The sequence below is a fragment of the Neltuma alba genome, unplaced genomic scaffold, assembly GCF_004799145.2.
Source record: "Neltuma alba isolate B1F8T4 unplaced genomic scaffold, ASM479914v2 tig00013459_pilon, whole genome shotgun sequence".
Lineage (NCBI taxonomy): Eukaryota > Viridiplantae > Streptophyta > Magnoliopsida > Fabales > Fabaceae > Neltuma > Neltuma alba.
In genome coordinates, this window is record NW_021637695.1 from 266,225 (window position 1) to 294,179 (window position 27,955).

At 35.6% G+C, this 27,955-nt stretch overlaps 4 protein-coding genes and 1 pseudogene across 9 annotated transcripts; 3 read left to right on the forward strand and 2 right to left on the reverse strand.

Annotated features, from left to right (window-relative positions):
* The first annotated feature begins 4,167 nt into the window (after positions 1-4,167).
* On the forward strand, positions 4,168-5,779 carry LOC114737504 (tRNA-splicing endonuclease subunit Sen2-1-like; annotated as a pseudogene).
* Positions 5,780-6,024: 245 nt separating this feature from the next.
* LOC114737526 (tRNA-splicing endonuclease subunit Sen2-1) lies at positions 6,025-22,467 on the reverse strand. Of its 2 annotated transcripts, XM_028925474.1 has the most exons (3): positions 22,385-22,467; positions 10,501-10,561; positions 6,025-6,999 (listed from the first exon to the last, which is right to left on the reverse strand). In XM_028925474.1, the coding sequence occupies exon 3, from the start codon at positions 6,991-6,993 to the stop codon at positions 6,268-6,270; it is 726 nt and encodes a 241-aa protein (XP_028781307.1). In that variant the 5' UTR covers positions 6,994-6,999; positions 10,501-10,561; positions 22,385-22,467; the 3' UTR covers positions 6,025-6,267. The 2 variants fall into 2 exon arrangements, with proteins under 2 accessions (XP_028781307.1, XP_028781306.1); XM_028925473.1 differs by lacking the exons at positions 10,501-10,561; positions 22,385-22,467 and adding an exon at positions 7,773-8,104.
* Positions 8,700-25,600, forward strand: LOC114737525 (26S proteasome non-ATPase regulatory subunit 11 homolog). 5 transcript variants are annotated; one of them, XM_028925472.1, is made up of 3 exons: positions 10,506-10,612; positions 22,403-22,472; positions 24,101-25,600. In XM_028925472.1, exon 3 carries the CDS (start codon positions 24,123-24,125, stop codon positions 25,389-25,391), a length of 1,269 nt encoding a protein of 422 aa, XP_028781305.1. In that variant the 5' UTR covers positions 10,506-10,612; positions 22,403-22,472; positions 24,101-24,122; the 3' UTR covers positions 25,392-25,600. The 5 variants fall into 5 exon arrangements, with proteins under 5 accessions (XP_028781301.1, XP_028781302.1, XP_028781305.1 ...); XM_028925470.1 differs by having other exon boundaries at positions 10,540-10,588; positions 22,412-22,472; XM_028925468.1 differs by lacking the exons at positions 10,506-10,612; positions 22,403-22,472 and adding an exon at positions 8,700-8,776 and having other exon boundaries at positions 24,125-25,600.
* On the reverse strand, positions 12,143-13,912 carry LOC114737528 (uncharacterized). The gene is made up of 2 exons (XM_028925475.1): positions 13,699-13,912; positions 12,143-12,867 (listed from the first exon to the last, which is right to left on the reverse strand). Exons 1-2 carry the CDS (start codon positions 13,864-13,866, stop codon positions 12,328-12,330), a joined length of 708 nt encoding a protein of 235 aa, XP_028781308.1. The 5' UTR covers positions 13,867-13,912; the 3' UTR covers positions 12,143-12,327.
* LOC114737531 (uncharacterized) lies at positions 12,712-20,295 on the forward strand. Its single transcript, XM_028925480.1, has 2 exons — positions 12,712-12,788; positions 19,631-20,295. Exon 2 carries the CDS (start codon positions 19,637-19,639, stop codon positions 20,108-20,110), a length of 474 nt encoding a protein of 157 aa, XP_028781313.1. The 5' UTR covers positions 12,712-12,788; positions 19,631-19,636; the 3' UTR covers positions 20,111-20,295.
* Positions 25,601-27,955: the final 2,355 nt, after the last annotated feature.

Below are 27,955 nucleotides of genomic sequence, written 5' to 3' on the forward strand. Positions count from 1 at the left end.
AAAACTTACCCAAGAATTTTCTAGTTATTTTGCAATTTCAAATTGTTTATCTCTGGTTTCACATGTGACTGATCCCTGTAATACTGAACTCTCTTCCTCTTTCATCAATCCTTGTTCTGAAGGTTAAATCCATGTGGGGTTGCTTTATTCAAATCAAGGATGAATAGTACTAAGATTCCGAGAATCAAATATTTTACATATTTTTTGCTGGTTAAAGTTAGTAAATGGTTCTGGCTGGTTTGGTTTCCAATGCAAACCGCCCTAACAGTCAAGGTACCCAGTTAGTACAACAAAATTGTACCATTCAAACCTCCCTTTTGTTTGATTGCTCACTTTTTCCGCCTTTCTTTTAGTTTTGATCTCAGCCTTTTATTTGAATGCCTTGATTTTACCAATCAAAGTCATTTTGAGGACTTCTAAGAGATCCATATGACACGGCACTAAATTTAAAAGACCCCCCAGACGGTAGCCTAGTCAGTTTCACGAGCTTTATGTTCAAAGTCCAACTTCAACCTTCAATTCTTGTGCACAAGTTAATATATTATTATAGGTTCAATGTACCGTACAACAACCAGGGGGGAAATTGTAAGAAAGAGAGAAATGCAAACAATTCAAACTTTTTTTCAGAAGAAGATGCAATACAAAAGTTGGTTTGGTAAGATCTATAAAGATTAAAATATAAGTAGTTTGCTACCTAGGTTATCTCCTGTTTGCTGTGGTTATTGGTCATAAAAGCATGTACAGGTGAAATATGAAATTCAGAAATAAGTGATAACAGTTTGGGGCGAAAGAATAATAATGTGCCGTTATGAATTACATTGACTTTTTTTCATTATCCCTTGATATTGAATGTTAACCAGATATTTTGCATCCTTAACGCTGCTGTGTGAAGAAAAGTGATAGAATTCTTTTTAGCCATGCTTTTTTTTTTTTTTGGGTAAGTGCCCTTCTGGTACAGTAGATATATGATTTATAATCAGAAGTAAAGGATCTAAGTTGTAACTAGCCAGCAGTACATAATTTCCCTTTTTGTATAACAAAAAGGAAAGGATATTTTCAATGCAATATCAATCGATTCTTGGTGGAGACAATGAAATCTTCTCGAGAGGGTTTGGAAAGTACCACAAATTTATATTATCTTTTTAATGACGAAAAATAACATCATTGCTTGAGCCTTCAAGATATACTACCTCGGTTCTAACTATAAGAGCTATTGACTAATTTGAGGAGATTAAAAAAAAGTCAAGTTAATTACTTGTAATAAATAGGTAATGTCTTTCCTAAAATATCTTACTAATCAAGTGTATTGGCTAAACTACTATTTAAAAGGATAACTTTGAAAAAAAATGTATAAATATAAGAGACAAAGTGAATTGGGGTATTATATTTATGATCAAAATAAAAATAAAACGATCAAGGTCTTATATTAAGGATCGTAAGTAGTATATAGCTATCGAATGTCAATGATGCTTGCATGTGGACTGAAATAACTATCTAAATGTGTATTTAAAAAACAAAGGAACTTGTTGATTCTTTTTTATGAAATTTGGTTACGGGTTAGGATAGTGCTATAATAATTACAAAATGGAATGGATATTTGACTTGAATTCTTTAATTAGACAATGATTGGAGAAATCATTGAGGGGCTTCTAACATGATGCGCATTCGTTGCACCAAGTGAAGAACTTTGAGAATGAAATAAAAGATAATGAAATGGTCATTGGGCGATGGGAGTTGGGAGACTCTTATTTTATTTCAACTTTAAAGGTTTGATGAGATGCTTCTCAGTTTCGTCCAATCAAAATCATTTAACTAATACAAAATAGATTGGATGATAATGCCCTCTAAATATTTATTTATTTTTCATCAACCTGAGAGACTGTTAATCATATGCTTTCTCTGGAATCCTTAATATAAAACTAGTTAGAGAGTTAATTTAATTTTAAATACAAGACACCAGTATGTTTTTGTAAATTACCAAAATGTGGTTGTTTGAATTAAGAATTCCAACAAACAAATGTTCAGTTGGGAATCTTTTCTGACCTTATCACTTCATCAAATCATTTTGCCAGCTAATTGGATTATACTAAATCATCAGTTTCGCTAACTACTGTCACAATGATCTTCAGATGGACACAATAACAAGTTACGGTCTAAATTCTAAATTTCACAACTATCTACCATTCACATTCTATTTGTTAAAAAATAAAAAGGAAAAAGATATCATCCATCATTAACTCTGTTTTTTCAAAGTAGAAAATAAAGCCAGACAAAAAAAAGGGGGGGGACACAAAATACCATTTCGAAGCACACGATTTTTGGAGTCATAAATCTGTGGGTATATGTTTGATAAGCATGGAGGGATAGGCTGGCATTTATTATTAAATTGCTTTGCTTCGGCACCAAACCCAAATCAATAATTCAACTTAATCATTAAAAGGTCACAATAGATAACAAAATTAGTACATGAATTATATCCGTTAATTAACAATTAATTAAGAAAGAGTTCTTGGCGAAGCCCAACGTGGGAAGAGACTAAGGAGCCCATCTGAAACTTTGAGAACATGGCAGGCCCAAAAGGCAAGACTTGTATGCAGAGCACTACGCAGCTGGTTTTAGAGGATTATGATTTCAGCTTTTGAACATTTCAGGTTTAATATTTGACGAAAAATTATTTAAATAAAAATTATAAAAAAAATAAATCAAAACCACTAAAATTTAATCTTAAAGGTTCAAAATATAGTGAAAAAATAAAAAATATTCTGTAAATTTTAAATATCGTCGGTTCAAAATCTATTAATTTAAATTTAAGAGTCTCTCTTTTTTCCCATTACCCGTTCCGCTTCGTTCCCTCCCTTGATTCGACTATGTTACAAGAAATTCTCCTTTTATTTTTATGGAAACTACCTGTCTTCAAAATTGTCATGATCGCCTGTCTCTTTCATGCCTTCCTTTGTGTTTTATACTACCTCTAATTCTAATTGTAAGACCTAGTTTATATACTATAAATGATGTTTTATAATTATGATAGTATTTGTTTCCTGTAATTTAGAGTCTTGTTTTTTTCTTCTTCCCTTTTTGTTTTTTGCTGCGTGTAGTGTGGGACTGTGGGGTAAGTACTAAGTAGGCCTATGAAATAAATCCAAGTGTCCAACGTTAAGAAAAGAAAGCCCAAAAGTCCAGAAAGAGAAACCCCACATTCAAGTCTTCCTTTTTTGGGCCTAAATTCCTGCTCTGCCTCTGCTCGTCGTTGCCTCTTTCTCTTCTTCCACTGTCAGCCCGTCACCGCCTACCGTCTCTGTGTCAGTCTCGCTCCCAATCGTGGTCACCGCCATCACGGCATTCTCCCACCGTCGACCCAATCGTCAATCCCTCAGACCTCGCGAACCTCTTCCTTCTCTCTCCCTTGCGTTCGTGTTGCTTCCCTCAGTCTCGCCGTGACTGCGTCTGGTTCTGTGCGTGGCTGCTGGTCTCTCCCTCGGTTATTCATCTTTCATCAGTTGGGCATAAACCTTCTTGTACGCTGTAGCAGAGGTAATTTCTGATGCAGTGGTAATTCCTTTGCCTCCTCAACGGAAATTCGGTTTGATTTCGGTTCGTTTCAATCCTGTTAAATGCTCACCCCTGCCTGTTACGGCGTTTTTAACCGGGTTGGTTTGGTTTTTTTTTTTGGTGACATTTCAAGGTTATAAAAAAGAGGTTTACGGTGTCTTCCCCCTGATCAGGTCTACTTGAAACCTTAACATTACATTTGCATTGCATAACTAGCATATTGGCGTCGATAATGTTGCTTTAGTAGTTTCGTATGAGCTGATTTTATTGAAATGTTTACTTCTCTAGTTGTTGAGTTTGGTATGCGCCACATTTGATATTTTGTTTCCAGTTGCCAGACCACAATATACCAAAATGATATTTTTGGAAAATATATGTGAACTAGCCCTGCCTAGCCCTCATAACTTTTGAAGGACTGGATTGGCTTGCAGATACAGGCCAAAATTGAGTTGAAGCCAACTTGGCCTAGTCTTAATTTTCATAGTGTATTTGATCAGTTGGGTTAACATATGAGAAAATATGCAAAAATTGCTCGTAATTGTAAGTTCTAAGAGAAAATTGACCTTGAACTTTGCCAGGCACTGGAGCCCTCTCTTGCCGACAAGTTCTTGAAATGAATCATTCAGCTTCTAGATTGAGCTTTACTTAACGTGCCTGCTCTGAATTAATTATTCCGATTACCCACATTGCAGGGCAAAATGGCACCGAGATGGAAAGGGAAAGATGCGAAAGCTAAAAAAGATTCAGAAGCTGAAGCACACAACGAGCCCATGTCAAAGATAATATCTCAGCTTCGGTCTTCTCTAATTCAATCAGATGCTACTGGATTTCTCTCTAGTAACAGTGTCCGTGTAGCAGTTGAAGCAGAACAAACAGATCTCTTTGTTAAAGCATGCTTTGGTCTAGGGCTGCACATGGGCAGGGCAAACCCCTTGCCCGATGCCCAGCCCGAAAGATGAGCGGGCTGCGTTTTGCAGCCCGCTGCCCCGCCCTGCCCAGTAGAAGCCCTAACCATTTTGGGCAGGACAAGGACGGGCTGGGCAGGGCGGGCCTTTCTGCCCAGCGTAATGACACCATGCCTTATATCATACGTAGAAAAAAAATTCAATTATCGTGTTTTGAGACAAGTGAGAGGAAAAAAATTATCACGAATGAGTCTATCACTCATATATATATATAAGGCCTATGTAGTCTTGTTCTTCAACTTTCAATTTCTTATGGGAGGTAAAAAAAAATATTTAATAATTAGAACATTTAATAATCAAGCTAAATCAGTAGTTCAATTCCTTAGTTTATTCATATAGTTGGCAGATTTTTATAATCATGTGAAAGCACAAAATTTGAAAGGTGGTTTTATTTTTCTTTTTTTTTTGTTTTAAAAAATTGGATGTAAGAGAAAAAGAAAGAAATTTGACTTGGAGTAATTTAGCATATTGAATCTTATATTTTGATATTTAGCTCTTTTATATAATTATAATTTTATGTTCCTTTCATTTTTTCTAATTTTACCTAATTCTTTTGGCCAAAACAAAAGAGATAATTGCTTAAAATAATATTATCTTATATATATAATTATATATTTTTTCAGGCAAGGCCAAATGGGCAGGGCAGCATACCCTGCCCGCGGCCCTGCCCTACCCGTGAATCAGCCCAGCCCGAAGATGCCCATTTTTGCTTGGGCAGCTTTTTACTGGGCTGGGCTAGGCGCTTTTCTTGCGGGCTCGGGCGGGCTTATTGGGCATGCGGGCCTCATGCACACTCCTACTTTGGTCAACCAGTGAGCACAGTTGAGAAGGACAAACAGTGGTTTCAGTTAGGCTTGGAAGAAGCCTTTTACCTTTGCTATTCATTGAAATGCCTTAAAATTAATGGCAGAGCTCAGCTGCTCCCAAGATGATGAAGAGCTATGGCATTGCATGAAATCCAAGAAAAGAGCATTCCCTTCTTTCTACAAAGGTTATTCTCACCTTCGGTTGAAAAATTGGGTGGTGAGGCCTGGAGCTCAGTATGGTGTGGACTTTGTTGTCTATCGCCATCACCCAGCTCTGGTCCATTCTGAGTATGGGGTACTTGTTTTATCAGGTGAAGATGATAATGACTGTAATGGAAGATTGAGAGGCCTGGAGCTCAGTATGGTGTGGACTTTGTTGTCTATCGCCATCACCCAGCTCTGGTCCATTCTGAGTATGGGGTACTTGTTTTATCAGCTTTGTTGTCTACTGCTTAGTAGTGTTGCAAAATCTTTGTTGGTTCTGTACATCTGTAAAAATGGTATAAGTGACTTTTTTTTTTTGGTCAAATGGCATAATAAGTGACTTTATCATCGTTCATTTTATCATGGTCCATTAAGTCCATCAATAGAGGCTCCTGAGGCAAGGCGGAGCCCACCTAAAACCTGAATCCCGATCACAGCGCGTCAGCACCTACTGCCCCTACACGCAGCAGAGGGACCAGGTCAAGCTTTATGGCGGATTAAGCTTGGCAATTCCAAATCATCAACAATTGCCATCCCTCTCTTCATAAAATTTTTGGTTGAATGTGCCAAGACATGCTCAGAAATAGACTACGCATAAATAACTATTTTCATATAACTAGCTTAAGCAGTTAGCAAAATTTAATGGCATTGTATGTATACAGCACATCTTATCTGTTTCTGTAACCTACTCCTCCGATCCTAAATATAAGACCGGAGGATTATATATGTTTGCACAACCTTCACCCTTCACGGCATTGTTGAGGGCTCCATCTAGTGATCGTGCGCTCTTCTACCGTATATTTTGCCAAGCATGAAGGGGAGTCATCACTGCTACCATTTTTACAGATGTACAAAACCAACAAGGATTTTGCAACACTACCAAGCAGTCGGGTTGTGCAGTGAAAATCAGACCACTCTCTCAATCTTCCATTACAGTCATTATCATCTTCACCTGATAAAACAAGTACCCCATACTCAGAATGGACCAGAGCTGGGTGATGGCGATAGACAACAAAGTCCACACCATACTGAGCTCCAGGCCTCACCACCCAATTTTTCAACCGAAGGTGAGAATAACCTTTGTAGACAGAAGGGAATGCTCTTTTCTTGGATTTCATGCAATACCATAGCTCTTCATCATCTTGGGAGCAGCTATTACTGCCATTAATTTTAAGGCATTTCAATGAATAGCAAAGGTAAAAGGCTTCTTCCAAGCCTAACTGAAACCACTGTTTGTCCTTCTCAACTGTGCTCACTGGTTGACCAAAGCATGCTTTAACAAAGAGATCTGTTTGTTCTGCTTCAACTGCTACACGGACACTGTTACCAGAGAGAAATCCAGTAGCATCTGATTGAATTAGAGAAGACCGAAGCTGAGATATTATCTTTGACATGGGCTCGTTGTGTGCTTCAGCTTCTGAATCTTTTTTAGCTTTCGCATCTTTCCCTTTCCATCTCGGTGCCATTTTGCCCTGCAATGTGGGTAATCGGAATAATTAATTCAGAGCAGGCACGTTAAGTAAAGCTCAATCTAGAAGCTGAATGATTCATTTCAAGAACTTGCCGGCAAGAGAGGGCTCCAGTGCCTGGCAAAGTTCAAGGTCAATTTTCTCTTAGAACTTACAATTACGAGCAATTTTTGCATATTTTCTCATATGTTAACCAACTGATCAAATACACTATGAAAATTAAGACTAGGCCAAGCTTGGCTTCAACTCAATTTTGGCCCTGTATCTGCAAGCCAATCCAGTCCTTCAAAACTTATGAGGGCGAGGCAGGGCTAGTTCACATATATTTTCCAAAAATATCATTTTGGTATATTGTGGTCTGGCAACTGGAAACAAAATATCAAATGTGGCGCATACCAAACTCAACAACTAGAGAAGTAAACATTTCAATAAAATCAGCTCATACGAAACTACTAAAGCAACATTATCGACGCCACTATGCTAGTTATGCAATGTAAATGTAATGTTAAGGTTTCAAGTAGACCTGATCAGGGGGAAGACGCCGTCAAACCTCTTTTTTTATAACCTTGAAATGTCACCCAAAAGAAAAAAAAACCAAACCAACCCGGTTAAAAACGCCGTAACAGGTAGGGGTGAGCATTTAACAGGATTGAAACTAACCAAAATAAAACCAAATTTCCGTTGTTTTTGGCCAGCTGAAGGGGCAAAAAAAAAAAAAACCAACAGCAACCAACGAATGGAGGAGGCAAAGGAATTACCATTGCATCAGAAATTACCTCTGCTACAGCGTACAAGAAGGTTTATCCCAAACCGATGAAAAATGAATAACCGAGGGAGAGACCAGCAGCCACGCACAGAACCAGACGCAGTCACGGCGAGACTGAGGGAAGCAACAGGAACGCAAGGGAGAGAGAAGGAAGAGGTTCGCGAGGTCCTAGGGATTGACGATTGGGTCGACGTTGGGAGAATGCCGTGATGGCGGTGACCACGATTGGGAGCGAGACTGATACAGAGACGGCAGGCGGTGACGGGCTGACAGTGGAAGAAGAGAGAGAGGCGACGGCGAGCAGAGGCAGAGCAGGAGTTTAGGCCCAAAAAAAGAAGACTTGAATGTGGGGTTTCTCTTTCTGGACTTTTGGGCTTTCTTTTCTTAACGTTGGACACTTGGATTTATTTCATAGGCCTACTTAGTACTTACCCCACAGTCCCACACTACACGCAGCAAAAAACAAAAAAGGAAGAAGAACAAAACAAGACTCTAAATTACAGGAAACAAATACTATCATAATTATAAAACATCATTTATAGTATATAAATGAGGTCTTACAATTAGAATCAGAGGTAGTATAAAACACAAAGGAAGGCATAAAAGAGATAGGCGATCATGACAATTTTGAAGACAGGTAGTTTCCATAAAAATAAAAGAAGAATTTCCTGTAACATAGTCGAATCAAGGGAGGGAACGAAGCGGAACGGGTAATGGGAAAAAAGAGAGACTCTTAAGTTTAAATTAATAGATTTTGAACCGACGATATTTAAAATTTACAGAATATTTTTTATCTTTTCACTATATTTTGAACCTTTAAGATTAAATTTTGGCAGTTTTTGCCTTAGGGATCAAGGAAAAGAAGGGCCTCAATTGAGTGAGAAGGCTGCGCAAATCCTCTGCCCTATTCTCTTGCCTGAGAAGGTCAGAGAGGTTTGTGATGGCTTGCTCTTTTATGCGCAGAGCCTCTGGAGAAGAAGAAGGATTGTCAAGTACACGATAAAGAATGGAGATCGCTTCAGAGGGGTCTTTGGCTTCCAACGCTTGAGCAATTGACTCAGTTGTTGCAGGAAGATACGGTGAAGACATGGCTGCTGCTTGGACAAATTCCTTCAAGAAACCAATTTCTATCAATAAGAAACTCAAGAGCAACAATTTATATAAACCTATGGAACAGGAAATTATTATCCCGCTGCTTCTCCTTTAGCCTTTTTTGAATTATTTTTTAATCTCTAAAAAAGTTGAACGTCTTTGCCTCTTGAAACTATTATAAGGCATTCATGAAAATCCTAAAGATATAAGGGAAGAGAGGCAGGATTTAAGGGCATTGATATTCTCTTATAAGCAACAGCAAGGGTATACAGCAGAATGCATAGCAGAAGTCCCTCATTTAGGAACATGCTTATATTTCAACATAGGGGCCTGAGCATGTTTCAATCTGAATTCTGAAAGGAAGTTTTACTTAATGAAAAATCCAATAAACCTAATCTCAGACATAATACACATTATTTTTAATGAAGGCTTGAGGAATGAGACTGGACACAATGAGAAAGTTTCAAGATAACACTAGGTTAAACCACATCTTGGAAGATACTCTGACATAAATTTAAACTGGAAACTCCCATATTTTTGCCCCCTTGTTCTGATCAGTAATAGAAATAAAATAAATGTTTTCAACGTTTTAATCAATAATAACAAGGTTTGAAACTGCTTAGACGAGAATTTAAAGATCCCTCTGTCTTTCAGAGGATGAATCCAAAATCAGCGAAAAGAATCTCTATATCCCTCAGTTATTAACTAATTAGCATATTTGTCCAGCCACATTCAACTCCCCAAATAACCCACCCACAGGGAAATAGAAAAAAATAATTACAAGAAAGGGTGATTAAGAGCTAATTTCAGTTTTATTTTGGTGTCAGAAATTTTTCAAAAAAGAAAGTATCTCATTATACCTGTGATATAAGTTTGAAATACAAAGGAAGAGAACCTATTTGACATCAGTTTTATTAAGGCATTCTTGCACCAACTAATAACTGGTGCAGAACAGAATTATCAACCTAGAGTGACAATGCCATACAAAAAAGTTGCATGGAACTATCAAAACGGAAGTGCACAGCGGGCAAAAAGAAAAACAGAAAAGGCAAAGGGAAGCATTTGCAAATGACCAGCAGCAAACCACTTCCGCTTTCAACAAGATATTTGAAAAACCAAAATTCAGTGACATTGCTTCGACGCTATAGAAAATTCCGAAACACAAGTATGACCATAATCAAAGTGCAATACCGCTGAAGCAACAATTATTTAATCAGAATATAAAAACTGGAAGAAGAAATTCTTGATTATGTAGAGATCTAGTCGGGAAGAGAGTCGTACGTCAAGTCTCAATCACATTAACATGATTCAACCTCCAGGCTCTACCATCTATGGAGACATAAACAATAACAAAATTTGAAAAATAATAATTATAAAAAAAGGTCACCAAAGGAAGCAATCGAAGTAGTCAAGCCACCGGAAGCCAAATTCATCCAAAGAATTGGCAAATATGATACTAACTAGAAAAATCAACTGTAAGTGAGAAAAAATCGGGAACCATAAAAAGTTCAAGAAACCCAGAGCAAATCAAATTAAAATGCTACTGGTCCAGGCTACAGAATTTAGGAGCATCCCTTTCAGAGTTGCAAAAAAAGAAAAAGAGGAAAAAGAGGAAGTCAAGAAAACAGATCCTGGTGGCTAGTTACCTGAAAAAGAAAGAGCAGAAGGAGGAGCGAATTGCGAATAGGCGCGGAAAGAGCGAAGCACCTGGACGATCTGAGACTGAGAAACCAGGTTGCTTGTTACTTCAGGAACTCGATGGCCACTTCGCCTGCGACGCAGAGTCTTGGATTACTTTGCAAGCAAAATGTTTATTGGGCTTCTATTATTAGTTTAAGCCGTACGAGTTTCGGCCTTTTCTTTAGCAGGACCACAATTCGAAGCCCATTATAATTTAGAACTTTTGAAGCGGAGATTTATAAATTTATTTGAAGCTTACCTTTTTTATAAAGATAAAAATGGTTTTCACACACACGTATATATAAGAAACATCGCATTACTGGATGTTATTTTATTTTATTTTATTTTTCATTATTATTATTTTTAGTTGAGCCTAGGATATCTTTTTGTGTGTGGCGGTGACTAATCTCCCAGCATTGTATGCTTTTTGAATAGGTTTTAGTGCTGGTCATGAAAACCTTTTCACATCCACCGTTGGGAAACTTAATTTGTATTTATTCAATTAAATTTTCAGTATATGCATGTTTGTGGTGGCCCTAGTCAGAATAGTTTCAATATTACTACCTCCGGTCTTTAATATAAAATCTTGTTTGACTTTTATTTTGGTCCTAATTATAATACCTCAATCCATTCTATCTCTTATATTTATGTATTTTTTTCTGAGGTAGTCTCTTTAATAATAGTAGTTCTAGCTAATAAACTTAATTAGTTAGGATATTTTAGGAAATATAACACCTATTTATTACAAATAACTAACTTAACATATTTTCTAAATCTCCTCAAATTGATCAACTAGCTTTTATAATTAAGACCGGAGGTAGTATATATTTATATTTGAACAGCTAAAATGACTCCACCATAAGAGATTTTATATCAATAATTAAACTGATAAATTTTACTACCTCTGATCCTAATTATAAGATTTCATTTATATAAACGAAGTCTTATAATTAAGACTAGAGGTAGTACAACTACAGTAAAATAAAAAATACCTCACCACTATTGCCCAAGCACATGTGCATGTATGAGACTATGAAAGGCAACGACGGATAATATGGTAGAGACGACAAGGCAAGGAAAATAATTAACACTGGCGTTGAACTCGCTAGTTAACCGAAGGCAAGGAAAATGAAAACTCCTCTCAACAATTTTATTAGTCGTTTAATCTTTTAAATTTTTCGCAAAGGAAATTTTTTCATCTCAACAAAAAATTTTTGACCTTAAAAAATCTTTTAAATTTATTTATTAAGCATTCATACATTCTTAAGATAAACACTTTAATTTCGTGACCTAACTAAAAATGTCAACCCCCCCCCCCCAAAAAAAAGAAAAAGAATGATTTGGCGCATAGCTTTTGGCTTTCAACGTCTTCACACCCCCGATTTAATCAATCAATCAATCAATCTTGTGCATGAAATACTGCTCTCCACTGATATTTCTTTGAGGAGCCACTTCAGTAGTATGTTCCATTAAGTAACTAGTAGAATTGAAAAATAAAAGTTAAACCAGCTTGCTTTCTCCTTTTTTCTGCGTGAATGCTTCAATAGATATGTTAAGTGACATAGACTACATTTTTTGTAAAGGAAAAAACAAATTAAAGCTGACAAATGAAGGAGAAATCGTACACCATATTGTGCCGAGCTTTTACATGGACAATCTGTATGATATTGACCAGCTCAAAACTTCTGGCCAAAGCTTAATACATGATCATCAGGCGCAAATTTGCCTCATTAATTCTCTCAAATAAGAAAACGCTATGACCAATTACTTTGAACCACGACCTTATTATCCAATCAAACTTCATACATCTCACGATTTTCATTGGCATCCTTATTCACTTTCTTGTCACATGAGAAAGTAAAGTCGAGATTGTAAAGAACAGGAACCATAGTGCAAGAACACAAGAAGACCAAGACGGGCCCAAAGATCCAAAGCAGAAGCGGGATTGCCGCGTAGAAGAGCCTATTTCCCAGAGTGTTGAGAATGAAGCCTTTCTCCAAGAGCTCGTGGAGGTACTCTGGTGTGACCAGGGACATGGGATCTTGAGGCGTGTTGATGAGGATGTTCACTTGGTTCATGAACCTTATGGACAGAGAGTGGCAGAAGAAGGAAAAGAGGAAGACGGTGAGGAGGGTGACGTACTTGAGAGCCACCATGAACTCTCCGTGAGCTCCATAAACGGTTTCGTTCACTGGCTTCTTCACACTGTAAGTGCTGCTTATAACTGCTGCTAGGCCTGAGCAGAGAAGGATCGCAGTTGTGGCCATTAAGGTCGATCCCATGATTGCGTTCCTTAATGATTGAACTGCCAGGATGTTTTTCTTCTCGTTGTCCTGTCATGTTCATCCACACACGTACGTTGTTATTTTTTTTTTTTTGGGGGGGTCACCCAAGAAAACTCATGGAACGAAGCATATATGCCCGACTTGTGTCTGTGACAATGCTGGATGGAAATCGTCTCCGCCACTTCTTGGCTATATGAAAAGTTTTTTTTTTTTTTATATATACACATAAAGCTTATGATCTATAATTTGGAATGCTGTTTTCTTTGTTTCTCTCTCAGGAATCATAGGAAAATCACAGGATCCAAATTAATGCGCCCAGAATATGTTCGCGGAAAATGGACTGAGTCATGGAACACGGTACAAGGTAATGGAAGATGTGCTGGCCACTTGTTAAAGCGGTAAGATCCTTGACACATAAAGGATATATGTGGTTTAAAAGTAGCCAAGAATATCGACACAAAATATAACTATTTTTTTTAGAGAAAATAGTTATCTTTTTTTTCACTGGCATATAACACACCATATATATATTATCCGTGCCAGAAGAGGCATGGCAAAAGTTTTGACATATCTATATCACGCAACAACAGCACTAGAATAATGAGGGAGAAAATAATGGAGGAAGAAGCTGCGAATGAGGAATTCGTCACATAATACGATATGGACAGAGATAGCGATCAAAGAAACTATTTATAAGCACATAAGAAGCATAGGGGATCAAACTTAATTAATCATTGCTGATCTCTAACTAGCTAGAATCAGTATATAGTTATATATAAATATGAATGCATGAGGACAGAAATAATCATGAAATGAAAGATGGAGATGTGCAGAAAATCAAGTGAATAATGAAATGAAGAAAAATGAAGAAATGAATACCTTGATCATTTGAGAAACCCAGTTTCGGCGGCCACTGGCATTGATGCCAATGATGGTGGTGTGAGGCTGAGTCCTAACCCTGTGCAACAGCCACAGATGGTAACCCAAGTTCATTAGAATCGCCAAGGGCACCAAAATCACGTCCATATAACACTTTCTCCATTCCATTCTCTCTCTCTCTCTCTCTCTCTCTCTCTCTGTGCCTTTGTTTCTCTTTTCGTCTTTCTCACCTGCTTGTGATCACAACCACGATATTTATACACGTCAAGCAAGGTTGATGTATGTGGACTCCTTCGAATGCGTGGTTCATTGTGCAAATAAAGTTATTTTTCACAACAAAATGGTCCCTTTCCTTTTGGCTTATTTACAAACCTAACCACACTTTTGTTTTTATTACTCCTCGAATCTTTTATATAAGAATTAGTTGAAATTAAAAAAAAAAAACTAGTTGAGACATCATATGTAGTCATAAATATATAAGACATTCATACACGCTATGTCCCTCATATTTATTATTTTTTGGAACTAATTTACTAAAATTAATTATAAACTGTAATTTACACATGGCTATTTTATGAAGATCAGATCGTGTTTTATAATTGACGAATTTATCTGTCTAATTTTCTTAATATATATTCAAATTAATTGATGAGCTTTTAGGAAGGGAATGAAATATTATATACATTTATCATGCAAGTGGAACCCGTGAGCCTTTGTTGACACCTAAATCACTTTTCCTTCGTCGTTTTTGGCACGCTTCACTGTCATGTTTAATTTGCCGTGCATGCTCTACGTTTATACGTTAATTCGTTTATAATGGTTTCTTGACCCAAACGCTAATTAGCTTATATATAACGCCCCATATATATATGTGGCGATGACGCGCGTGTTTGTGTATACAAGTTCAATAGTTCACACCAAAAATAATACGAAACGTAAAGTCCCATACTACATATGATACGTAACCGGACAGCTATCAGCTATTTAATCATAGGACAGAAATGGGGGAAAATGATATACTCACTTTATCTCAATTTCCAGTTCGCAAATAATTGCATGACTTTAGAAAAACACATATCCAAATAAAACACATCCATATATACATATAATATTGCGTGCAATTTGTCATCTTTTATATATATATATATATATATAAGAATGTCTTGACTTTATTAAATGTGAAACAACCTAAGGTCGGAGATGATATCGTTTTAAATTATTTGTCTCATGCCACTCAAACTCTGGATCTAACGTCCTTGTCGGTTTTACTTTAAATATATATAATTATATATATATATGTGTGTGTGTGTGTGTGTGTGTGCGAAGTACGTAAACGCACTGAAATATATATTTGGAAAAAAAAAACAGGCGAATAAAGGGGAGTGGCAAAATGGTGAATAGGTGAAAGATGGAGGGATTAAAAGGGGAAGGAGGAGGAAGAGGAGAGTGAGAAATGACATGGCGCATTAAACGTGGGGAGCCAAGATAAGAGAATAGCCAAAATGGGCGAAACCCGACACACGCCTTGTTCATGGCTCCCTTGAGCAATAAAAATGTGCTCCTTAGCTTTTTTTTTTTTTTTAAATTACAAATATATGTATCTTTTTATTAAAAATAATTTTATTTAAAATATTATTGAATACTAAATATAAATATTTCTCACAATGAGAATTTAAATACTTTTCAAGCAAGATAAAAAAAAAAGGAGTACTCCAGCAAAAAAAAGGAGCATATTTATCAGCATAGTACACACATCTAATACAAATAACGTATTCTTTTGGTCTTTAATATAAGAATTATTTAACTAATTTGATTAGATTAAGAAAGTTAAATAAGTTAGTTAATTATAAGAATGTGACATATTTTTCTTAAAAGACCATAATTATCTTTCTTAATATCCTTCTTCCCTCGCTTACTTGATTATAGTTGAAGAAGTATCCATAAAAATAATTTAAAAAAATTAATAAACATGATAAATAAGTTTTATATTTAAAATAAAAATTAACTTAAAAATTAGATCATATATTAAAGACCGAAAAAGTATATGTATAAATATGCCTGTTATGCATGTATTTGTGAGTTATAAATAGCTAATTTATAACATAATTTTTTATACACTAATTTATGACATAATTAAAATAAAGCATATCGACAAAAAAATTTTCAAACTTGAAAGAGTCTTCAAACACTATGGATTTGACGAAAAAATTCAAAACAAGTGGAATTAAAGAAAACAAAAATAATTAGAACTAATATACATTCCTTTTCTAAAACGTAATCGTCGTCTACTATTCTTTACGAGCTCAATCATCACTAATCGTCGTCGCTGCCACAGCACAATAAGCTCGTAATCAAATATTGAAATTCTGGTCGTTTCGTTACTCAGCTTATTCTCTGTCGTTTTAGCTTGGGGAGGGAAGATTCAGGCTTTGATAGGCCACTAATTAAAACTCAAGAACTTTCAGATATGAAATAAAATAGGTCTTGAACCTTCTTGGGAATTTCCCGGTTTAAAGTGTGCAAAACGAACTTTAATCCTTTTAATAATTTCGTCGGCCAAAACATGCAAAGTAAATTAACAACTAGGGTCATCAATGCTTTTGGGAAAGGGGGTCAAATAAGGAAAAAAATAAAAATGAGATAAAAGTAAGTGATCAACAGAGAAAATACAGAATTCCCATTGGGCAGCATTCAGGAGGCTCATGTAATGTGAAAATAATAATAATAACAATAATAATAATAATAAACAACTTGAATATGAGGATGCTTAGATGAAAAGAAGAAAGGATCATGGAGTTTTGTGCGTGTGTCCCTTTCTTGCAAAGCCTGCTTTTTGGAGGATATGATATATGGTGGACAATGTGCATTTCATTGACAATGCCTGGATATGTTTAAAAACTCCCCCCTTACTCAGGCCAGATCATTAAACCAGGAAGATATTGAACAGAACAATTAAATAAATAAAATTAAAGCTTCTCGATCGGCCATCTTTCTTCCCCTCTCTTTAAATTTCTGGATTATAATATTCATGGCAGAGAAGGCCAAAGATAAAAATATTTAAAAATAATTAATTGGTTCATGTGTGTGTTGCATGGAGCATCGAATATCGTCCACATTCTCATTCCAAAAAAATTAAAAAAAATATCCACGTTATTGTTGTGATTGGATGTCCATAACCTTCCAAATAAGGGGCTTTTAGAATTGCACCCATGAAATCTTTCTTGAGAATTTTCTATAATTGACCCTTTAAAAGTTATACAGTGTTTTGCAATTATATGAGTCAGTTCCCTTCTTTATGTCACGGTAGCCTTTTGTGTTGTTTAGTACGTCTATAAATAAAAGTCAAGTACCACACATACCTTGTATACCTAAGTGAATGAAAATTCTCTCCCATTTTTCTCGCTATATTTCTCTATTGTTTTTGTCCTGTTCTTCACATTTTCCTCTAATTTTCATTACAATAATAAATTTTACTATAAATTTTATAGTTTATATCAACTAATAGCTCAAAACCTCAATCAATTAATATAAAATTAGCTATGTTTTGTAGACAGTGGCACAGACTATAAGTTTTATACTTCACACTGATGTTATTCCGGACCTTTCCAATTATAAAACTAAAATAATGCGTATACATAGTTAGGTAGGGATAAATGACTCAGATATTTTTTATGCGAAAATACTCACGTCAAGTTATTTTTTTTTTCATGAGATATGTTAAGTTTTTTTATATCTAATATGTTAAGTGCTTCCTAATCACACATGATTATGCATTCTTTTCTTACATGGGCTTATAATTAAATTATGATAATTTTTTTTTTTAAAAAAAGGTATATGGCCATGCATGATTGAAAATTTTGACATGATGAATTATGCGTAACTTTAATTTCATACGTGATAGTACTTTTTTGTTGAATATATAATTACAGGAGGCTAAATTAATTTAAAATGGAAAAGTAAGTGTCCAATCATATGCCTATATAATGGGGGGCCATAATAAACAAAAAGTGGGTGGCCAACAAAACATATGGAGGAAGTGGATTATTATTAAGACATCCACCTTCCTCCATCATCCACTGTTTGTCTAGTGCTCCAACAAACATCCACACGCCAAAACAAAGCCAAGCCAAGTCATCAAAAAAATCCTAACCTCACATCTACTGTTAATTACATTTCAACTGAGACATGCCCCATTGCTTTATTTTATTTCATTTCATATACGCGGTACGTGTTTCTGTTAATTATCCCAAAATACCTAACATTTTGAGCACCCAATGACCACAGGAAGGAAACCATTAGCGAGAATATACCCTTTAATATTCTTTTAGCTTAAATAAATTAGTGGCCTTACCTATTTAAGTTTGAGGCCAGTATTACAATATATGGGTGGAATTTTGTTTCATTCTTAAATTCTTTGCTGATACCTTTTTGTTTTTTGAAAAATAACGTAGTTGACAAAATCTGTGATGTATTCTATTAATTTAGTGTCGAAAACAAAAAACCCAATGCTCATTAATAAGCAGGCTCTCAAAATGAGTCAGTGGGAAAACTCAGCTGAAATATATATATAATGGTTTCTCACTACTGTCTCCAATTTCTCCACTCTGCTGAAAAGAGATATCGGACAGGCCAGTTTGAACCTCTGGATGGATCCACATTCTACGATACCGTACCAATTAAACCATATGCTTGCAATTATCTACCAATCATCAAGAGCAATTTCTTGCGCCAGAAAATGCCCCTAAATTCCACTGCCCATAATGGTCTCTGTCTCTTCACGCTTGTAATAATTTCTTGCGCCATTTTCTGAAAGTGATTCACAGTCACATGCAAATTAGTACAATTCATTCTTATTGTTGCTGCCACAATTGCAAAATCTTAATGAATTGTCCCCCAAGTGAATTCCATCGCTCCCTCCACGTCCTTTGCTCAAATGCTCACATCTATTCTCTCTTGTGTTGTCGCCGAAAATGCATAATCCACGAATGGTGCCTCCAAATTCATTTTATATCTGGACTAGCTGTGCTCAACACACAGAAAAGACCTAAAATTATATCCTTTGATTTTCTGCACATCTCCATCTTTCATTTCATGATTATTTCTGTCCTCATGCATTCATATTTATATATAACTATATACTGATTCTAGCTAGTTAGAGATCAGCAATGATTAATTAAGTTTGATCCCCTATGCTTCTTATGTGCTTATAAATAGTTTCTTTGATCGCTATCTCTGTCCATATCGTATTATGTGACGAATTCCTCATTCGCAGCTTCTTCCTCCATTATTTTCTCCCTCATTATTCTAGTGCTGTTGTTGCGTGATATAGATATGTCAAAACTTTTGCCATGCCTCTTCTGGCACGGATAATATATATATATATGGTGTGTTGTATATGCCAGTGAAAATAAAAGATAACTATTTTCTCTAAAAAAAAATAGTTATATTTTGTGTCGATATTCTTGGCTACTTTTAAACCACATATATCCTTTATGTGTCAAGGATCTTACCGCTTTAACAAGTAGCCAGCACATCTTCCATTACCTTGTACCGTGTTCCATGACTCAGTCCATTTTCCGCGAACATATTCTGGGCGCATTAATTTGGATCCTGTGATTTTCCTATGATTCCTGAGAGAGAAACAAAGAAAGAGAGAAAGAAAACAGCATTCCAAATTATAGATCATAAGCTTTATGTGTATATATAAAAAAAAAAAAAAAACTTTTCATATAGCCAGAAGTGGCGGAGACGATTTCCATCCAGCATTGTCACAGACACAAGTCGGGCATATATGCTTCGTTCCATGAGTTTTCTTGGGTGACCCCCCAAAAAAAAAAAACTAACAACGTACGTGTGTGGATGAACATGACAGGACAACGAGAAGAAAAACATCCTGGCAGTTCAATCATTAAGGAACGCAATCATGGGATCGACCTTAATGGCCACAACTGCGATCCTTCTCTGCTCAGGCCTAGCAGCAGTTATAAGCAGCACTTACAGTGTGAAGAAGCCAGTGAACGAAACCGTTTATGGAGCTCACGGAGAGTTCATGGTGGCTCTCAAGTACGTCACCCTCCTCACCGTCTTCCTCTTTTCCTTCTTCTGCCACTCTCTGTCCATAAGGTTCATGAACCAAGTGAACATCCTCATCAACACGCCTCAAGATCCCATGTCCCTGGTCACACCAGAGTACCTCCACGAGCTCTTGGAGAAAGGCTTCATTCTCAACACTCTGGGAAATAGGCTCTTCTACGCGGCAATCCCGCTTCTGCTTTGGATCTTTGGGCCCGTCTTGGTCTTCTTGTGTTCTTGCACTATGGTTCCTGTTCTTTACAATCTCGACTTTACTTTCTCATGTGACAAGAAAGTGAATAAGGATGCCAATGAAAATCGTGAGATGTATGAAGTTTGATTGGATAATAAGGTCGTGGTTCAAAGTAATTGGTCATAGCGTTTTCTTATTTGAGAGAATTAATGAGGCAAATTTGCGCCTGATGATCATGTATTAAGCTTTGGCCAGAAGTTTTGAGCTGGTCAATATCATACAGATTGTCCATGTAAAAGCTCGGCACAATATGGTGTACGATTTCTCCTTCATTTGTCAGCTTTAATTTGTTTTTTCCTTTACAAAAAATGTAGTCTATGTCACTTAACATATATATATATATAAGCATTCACGCAGAAAAAAAGGAGAAAGCAAGCTGGTTTAACTTTTATTTTTCAATTCTACTAGTTACTTAATGGAACATACTACTGAATAGTGGCTCCTCAAAGAAATATCAGTGGAGCAGTATTTCATGCACAAGATTGATTGATTGATTAAATCGGGGTGTGAAGACGTTGAAAGCCAAAAGCTATGCGCCAAACCAACTTTTTTTTTTTGGGGGGGGGGGGTTGACATTTTTAGTTAGGTCACGAAATTAAAGTGTTTATTTTAAGAATGTATGAATGCCTAATAAATAAATTTAAAAGATTTTTTAAGGTCAAAAATTTTTTGTTGAGATGAAAAAATTTCCTTTGCGAAAAAGTTAAAAGATTAAACGACTAATAAAATTGTTGTGAGGAGTTTTCATTTTCCTTGCCTTCGGTTAACTAGCGAGTTCAACGCAAGTGTTAATCATCCCTTGTCGTCTCTACCATATTATCCGTCGTTGCCTTTCATAGTCTCATACATGCACATGTACTTGGGCAATAGTAGTAAATTATTTTTTATTTTACTGTAGTTGTACTACTTCCAGTCTTAATTATAAGACCTCATTTATATAAATGAAGTCTTATAACGAGGTCTTATAATTAGAATCGGAGATAGTAAAATTTATTAGTTTAATTATAGATATAAAATCTCTTATGATGGGGTCATTTTAGCGGTTCAAATATAAATATATATTATCTCCAGTTTTAATTATAAAAGCTAGTTGACTAATTTGAGGAAATTAAGGAAATATGTTAAGTTAGTTATTTGTAATAAATAGGTGTTGTCTTTCCTAAAATATCTTTGCTAATCAAGTTTATTGGCTAGAACTACCATTATTAGAGGGACTACCTTAGGAAAGAATGAATAAATATAAGAGACAAAATGGATTGAGGTCTTATAATTAGAACCAAAATAAAAATCAAACAAAATTTTATATTAAGGACCGGTAGTAATATTGAAACTATTCTGACTAGGACCACCACAAACATGCATATACTGAAAATTTAGGGTGTTTTTGGATGAAACCAAACCGTGGTTTAGAAAAGTGATTCTGGAGAATAGATTCTGGAAAGAATAGATTTTATGAAAAAGTGATTTTGAGAAGTGAGAGTGTTTGGATAGTTGTTATCAGAAGCACTTTTTATATATACAAATTACTAAAAAAAAGACACAAGTTAATATGATAATTACAGAAAAAAAATAGATTTTATGATATATTTTAATTTGAAGGAATAAAATTGTTAATAATATATTTTTTATTAACATAATTAATAATACATAAGATAATATAATTAATAATTAATTAATATGTATATATATTTATAAAATATAAGATTAAATATGTTTATAAAAAAAATAACAAGATACATATCCTATAGGCTTTTACACTCTCCTTTTTTTCTCCAAAAGCAAAATTTTTTTGCTTTTTCCAAAACCATGGTTTTGGTTTTTGGGTGACTGTTTGGATGATTTATTTCCCAAACCATGGTTTGTGGTATCACCCAAACACAGCCTTAATTGAATAAATACAAATTAAGTTTCCCAACGGTGGATGTGAAAAGGTTTTCATGACCAGCACTAAAACCTATTCAAAAAGCATACAATGCTGGGAGATTAGTCACCGTCACAGATGAAAAGATATCCTAGGCTCAACTTAAAAAATAATAATGAAAATTAAAAGAAAACAAAATAACATCCAGTAATGCGATGTTTCTTATATATTTGTGTGTGTGAAAACCATTTTTTCTCTTTATAAAAAAGGTCAGCTTCAAATAAATTTATAAATCTCCGCTTCTAAAGTTCTAAATTATAATGGGCTTCGAATTGTGGTCCTGCTAAAGAAAAGGCCGAAACTCTCACGCAGGCCCATCATAGGTTTCCCATACGGCTTAAACTAATAATAGAAGCCCAATAAACATTTTGCTTGCAAAGTAATCCAAGACTCTGCGTCGCAGGCGAAGTGGCCATCGAGTTCCTGAAGTAACAAGCAACCTGGTTTCTCAGTCTCAGATCGTCCAGGTGCTTCGCTCTTTCCGCGCCTATTCGCAATTCGCTCCTCCTTCTGCTCTTTCTTTTTCAGGTAACTAGCCACCAGGATCTGTTTTCTTGACTTCCTCTTTTTCCTCTTTTTCTTTTTTTGCAACTCTGAAAGGGATGCTCCTAAATTCTGTAGCCTGGACCAGTAGCATTTTAATTTGATTTGCTCTGGGTTTCTTGAACTTTTTATGGTTCCCGATTTTTTCTCACTTACAGTTGATTTTTCTAGTTAGTATCATATTTGCCAATTCTTTGGATGAATTTGGCTTCCGGTGGCTTGACTACTTCGATTGCTTCCTTTGGTGGCCTTTTTTTATAATTATTATTTTTCAAATTTTTTTATTGTTTATGTCTCCATAGATGGTAGAGCCTGGAGGTTGAATCATGTTAATGTGATTGAGACTTGACGTACGACTCTCTTCCCGACTAGATCTCTACATAATCAAGAATTTCTTCTTCCAGTTTTTATATTCTGATTAAATAATTGTTGCTTCAGCGGTATTGCACTTTGATTATGGTCATACTTGTGTTTCGGAATTTTCTATAGCGTCGAAGCAATGTCACTGAATTTTGGTTTTTCAAATATCTTGTTGAAAGCGGAAGTGGTTTGCTGCTGGTCATTTGCAAATGCTTCCCTTTGCCTTTTCTGTTTTTCTTTTTGCCCGCTGTGCACTTCCGTTTTGATAGTTCCATGCAACTTTTTTGTATGGCATTGTCACTCTAGGTTGATAATTCTGTTCTGCACCAGTTATTAGTTGGTGCAAGAATGCCTTAATAAAACTGATGTCAAATAGGTTCTCTTCCTTTGTATTTCAAACTTATATCACTGGTATAATGAGATACTTTCTTTTTTGAAAAATTTCTGACACCAAAATAAAACTGAAATTAGCTCTTAATCACCCTTTATTGTAATTATTTTTTTCTATTTCCCTGTGGGTGGGTTATTTGGGGAGTTGAATGTGGCTGGACAAATATGCTAATTAGTTAATAACTGAGGGATATAGAGATTCTTTTCGCTGATTTTGGATTCATCCTCTGAAAGACAGAGGGATCTTTAAATTCTCGTCTAAGCAGTTTCAAACCTTGTTATTATTGATTAAAACGTTGAAAACATTTATTTTATTTCTATTACTGATCAGAACAAGGGGGCAAAAATATGGGAGTTTCCAGTTTAAATTTATGTCAGAGTATCTTCCAAGATGTGGTTTAACCTAGTGTTATCTTGAAACTTTCTCATTGTGTCCAGTCTCATTCCTCAAGCCTTCATTAAAAATAATGTGTATTATGTCTGAGATTAGGTTTATTGGATTTTTCATTAAGTAAAACTTCCTTTCAGAATTCAGATTGAAACATGCTCAGGCCCATATGTTGAAATATAAGCATGTTCCTAAATGAGGGACTTCTGCTATGCATTCTGCTGTATACCCTTGCTGTTGCTTATAAGAGAATATCAATGCCCTTAAATCCTGCCTCTCTTCCCTTATATCTTTAGGATTTTCACGAATGCCTTATAATAGTTTCAAGAGGCAAAGACGTTCAACTTTTTTAGAGATTAAAAAATAATTCAAAAAAGGCTAAAGGAGAAGCAGCGGGATAATAATTTCCTGTTCCATAGGTTTATATAAATTGTTGCTCTTGAGTTTTTTATTGATAGAAATTGGTTTCTTGAAGGAATTTGTCCAAAGCAGCAGCCATGTCTTCACCGTATCTTCCTACAACAACTGAGTCAATTGCTCAAGCGTTGGAAGCCAAAGACCCCTCTGAAGCCATCTCCATTCTTTATCGTGTACTTGACAATCCTTCTTCTTCTCCAGAGGCTCTGCGCATAAAAGAGCAAGCCATCACAAACCTCTCTGACCTTCTCAGGCAAGAGAATAGGGCAGAGGATTTGCGCAGCCTTCTCACTCAATTGAGGCCCTTCTTTTCCTTGATCCCTAAGGCAAAAACTGCCAAAATTGTAAGGGGAATAATTGACTCTGTTTCTAAAGTACCAGGAACATCTGACTTACAAATTGCACTCTGCAAAGAAATGGTGCAATGGACTCGTGCTGAAAAGCGTACCTTTTTGAGGCAGCGAGTTGAGGCAAGGCTTGCAGCACTTCTCATGGAAAATAAGGAGTATGCTGAAGCTCTGACTCTCCTTAGTGGTTTGGTCAAAGAGGTTAGAAGGTTGGATGACAAGCTTCTACTTGTAGACATTAACTTGCTGGAAAGCAAGCTGCACTTCTCACTGCGAAACCTTCCCAAGGCGAAAGCTGCCCTCACAGCTGCAAGAACAGCTGCAAATGCTATTTACGTGCCCCCAGCTCAACAAGGTGCAATAGATCTGCAGAGCGGGATTCTTCATGCTGAGGAGAAGGATTATAAAACTGCATATAGTTATTTCTTCGAAGCTTTTGAGTCTTTCAATGCTCTTGAAGACCCCAAGGCTATTTTCAGCCTAAAATATATGCTGTTGTGCAAGATCATGGTGAGTCAAGCAGATGATATAGCTGGGATCATTTCTTCTAGAGCAGGCCTTCAATATGTTGGGCCTGACTTGGATGCCATGAAAGCTGTTGCAGATGCTCATTCCAAGCGGTCCCTGAAGTTATTTGAGATTGCTTTGAGGGATTTCAAGGCACAATTGGAGGAAGACCCAATTGTTCACAGGCACCTATCGTCCCTGTATGATACCCTTCTGGAGCAGAATCTTTGCAGATTGATTGAGCCATTCTCAAGGGTTGAGATTGCACATATTGCTGAGCTTATTGAACTTCCTGTTGATCATGTGGAGCGAAAGTTGTCTCAGATGATCCTGGACAAGAAATTTGCTGGGACATTGGACCAAGGGGCTGGATGCCTTATCCTGTTCGATGATCCTAAGACTGACGCAATTTATCCTGCAACTTTAGAAACCATTTCTAATATCGGGAAGGTCGTAGATAGTCTCTTTGTTCGGTCTGCAAAGATTATGGCATAGCCCTCGTTTTGTTCCCTTGGTATTGATTCTGCTTTATTTCTTGACTTAGGGATGTTCCAGTCCACATAGTGTTGATCATTATTCCTGGTTCTGTTCATTCTGATTTGCGATCGCTGTGTTCCATGAGTTACTTTTATATGATCCGCATGAGGAGGGATTTGTCTTGGGACGAATGAAATTGAAATGACTACGGAGACTTGTGTATTCAATTTTAGCATTTGTTACCTCCGATTTGGGGACGCTTAATCAATACTACATCTGGTTCTAATTATAATAGTTATTGACTAATTTGAGAAGATTAAAAAAATAAGTTAAGTTAGTTATTTGTAATAGATAGGTGTTGTCTTGTTTAAAACATCCTTACTAATCAAGTATATTGGCTAGAATTATCCTTATTAGAAGGGTTACTTTAAGAAAAAATGCATAAATATGAGAGATAAAATGAATTGTGGTCTTATATTTAAAACCAACATAAAAGTCAGACGAGATCTTATATTAAGGACTGGAGGTAGTATCATTATCAATATATCAATATAAAATTATAAAATTTAAAATTGGCATCTTAGATAAGTAAATTTGTTGAATAGAGCTCTTTTTGTTGTGTTTATTTGTTTCTGAAAGGGGAGTCCCATTTATTGTTGTTCAATGTTCATCAGTAACTAGTAAGTGATGCGGCCTTCAAATTATCCCAGGTAAACAGCCATAGAAAATTTGTATTCTACTGGGAAAGAAACGGATATAAATTTTTTTCCCTTTCTGTTGTTAAAAGAATTTATTCTTTTTAATCTTTCATGCCCTGCAGTCTGCAGGTTTACAAGATCTTGTTATGAAGTGTGTATAACACGCCAAAAAAAAAAAGACTAAAATTTTAAGGTTCCGAATAAGGAATTACTAAACAATGTGTTATTATTTGTTTTTTTGAATATAATCATTTTCTTTAAAAGTGTAGTAATCAATACTGATTTAAAATTTTAAAATTTAACAGTTTTTTTTAATTTTTCCAGAAAAAACACCAACCCCCAAGGAAAAAAAAAGAAACGCCTAAAAGTATTCAAAACGTTGGCTTTTTCAAGTATTTTTTAATCAAAAAATATCAATAGAATGCTTATTAAATATGTGTATCAATTCACTTCTCAAAATATTTGGTGCTAGTAAATTAATTTACAAAGGTTGAAATAAACATAAATATAGAGCAACTGTTGCAGGTTAGATTATGTGGTATATTCGCAACTTTTTGTGGGATCCCTGCATTTCCTTTAGCCAGAACTTCATCCTTAAGAAACCAACTTTTAAATTGTTCATGAACCACCTGCCTTTTTGCCCATTGATGTATTCGATCTTTCTACAAAAAGCTCCTATCATATAATCCACTAGTATCGACTGCTCAATATATCATAATTCATCCTAATGTTATTCTTTTCTTTAAATCTATCTAACTTATTTTTCATTCTGAGTTAAGTCAAACTATTTGTTACCCCATGTAATTCGCTATAAATTTGATATTTAATGTGTTGATGGTGGGAATTTGATATAATTTCTAGCTGTCTTTTTAGTTTTTAGTCAGTCGTTTTATAAAATATTCTTTTATGCTGTATCTATAGAGACACTGAGGCATAGCAAGACTGATGATCTTCAATCTCGTGCTACTTATTATTCAGACTCTTATCCCAAAAGGGTATGATAATGGGAGATACAAATTAAATGAAGAAATAGTAAAACAGAGTGCATATATATATATATATATATATATTATGATATTAAACCACAGGCTTATAGACAGTGCTCGAGATACTTCTGTAAAGTGGAGAAAAAGGGAAAAAGTTGACATAGGCAAAGTTAGGCAAGTGATGTTCCTTTCTGAGTCTACCCGGTTTGACATCAAAGCAAGAGGGTAAGCAAAATCCATCACACACACACACACACAGACTAATTCCCATACGTGCATAATAGAGTTGGTTTTAATTTAAGCATGGCTGTGGCTTAGCCGTTAAGTAATGCCCATTTTCTCTTCATATAATAACCCTTTAATTTCCATCAGTTGAGTTGCTTTTCTCCCTTTCGCTTTCCTTTTTTCAATTAATATAATGATAACCTTTTCTGTCACTTGTTTCCAGCCTTCGCTCTTTGTTTTTACGCTGAAACAAAGATTGGCAGTAATAAAATAAGCATTCCCAAAAAACAAATAAAAAACGTTCCTTTTGTCCCTCAAGTTGTTAGTCTTTTAATTTAACTGTTGGTTAGGATGGTTATAGTGGTTGTGTTTGAGGCTTGTGTAGTAATTTTCTTCGACAATTCAAAGATAAAACCTCCCAAGTCCCAACTTTGTCCCTGGATATTTTATTTGCGATTCAAATGTTATTAAAAAGAGGAATGTCATTTGAGTTCATATGTTGATGCCAACAAGTGGAAACAAATTAATTAAGGCCAAGAATATAGGATCTAGTGACCTATAGAAGCAAAAAACTGCTGAGTTTATTTACCGACTGAACAATATAGGCCTAATATACCAAATTTTGTCTTCATTTGGATGGTTTTTGGATCAAGTTGCGGGTGGGATGTTCAAG

What these genes read in the sequence shown, in the direction of transcription:
- LOC114737526 (XM_028925474.1), bottom strand. Translation starts at nt 6,993, where the DNA reads ATGGCACCGAGATGGAAAGGGAAAGATGCGAAAGCTAAAAAAGATTCA.
- LOC114737528 (XM_028925475.1), bottom strand. Translation starts at nt 13,866, where the DNA reads ATGGAATGGAGAAAGTGTTATATGGACGTGATTTTGGTGCCCTTGGCG. An exon ending in GGGTTTCTCAAATGATCAAG is followed by an intron (nt 12,868 to 13,698) that starts GTATTCATTTCT and finishes TGAACATGACAG; the next exon opens with GACAACGAGAAGAAAAACAT.
- LOC114737531 (XM_028925480.1), top strand. Translation starts at nt 19,637, where the DNA reads ATGGCCACAACTGCGATCCTTCTCTGCTCAGGCCTAGCAGCAGTTATA.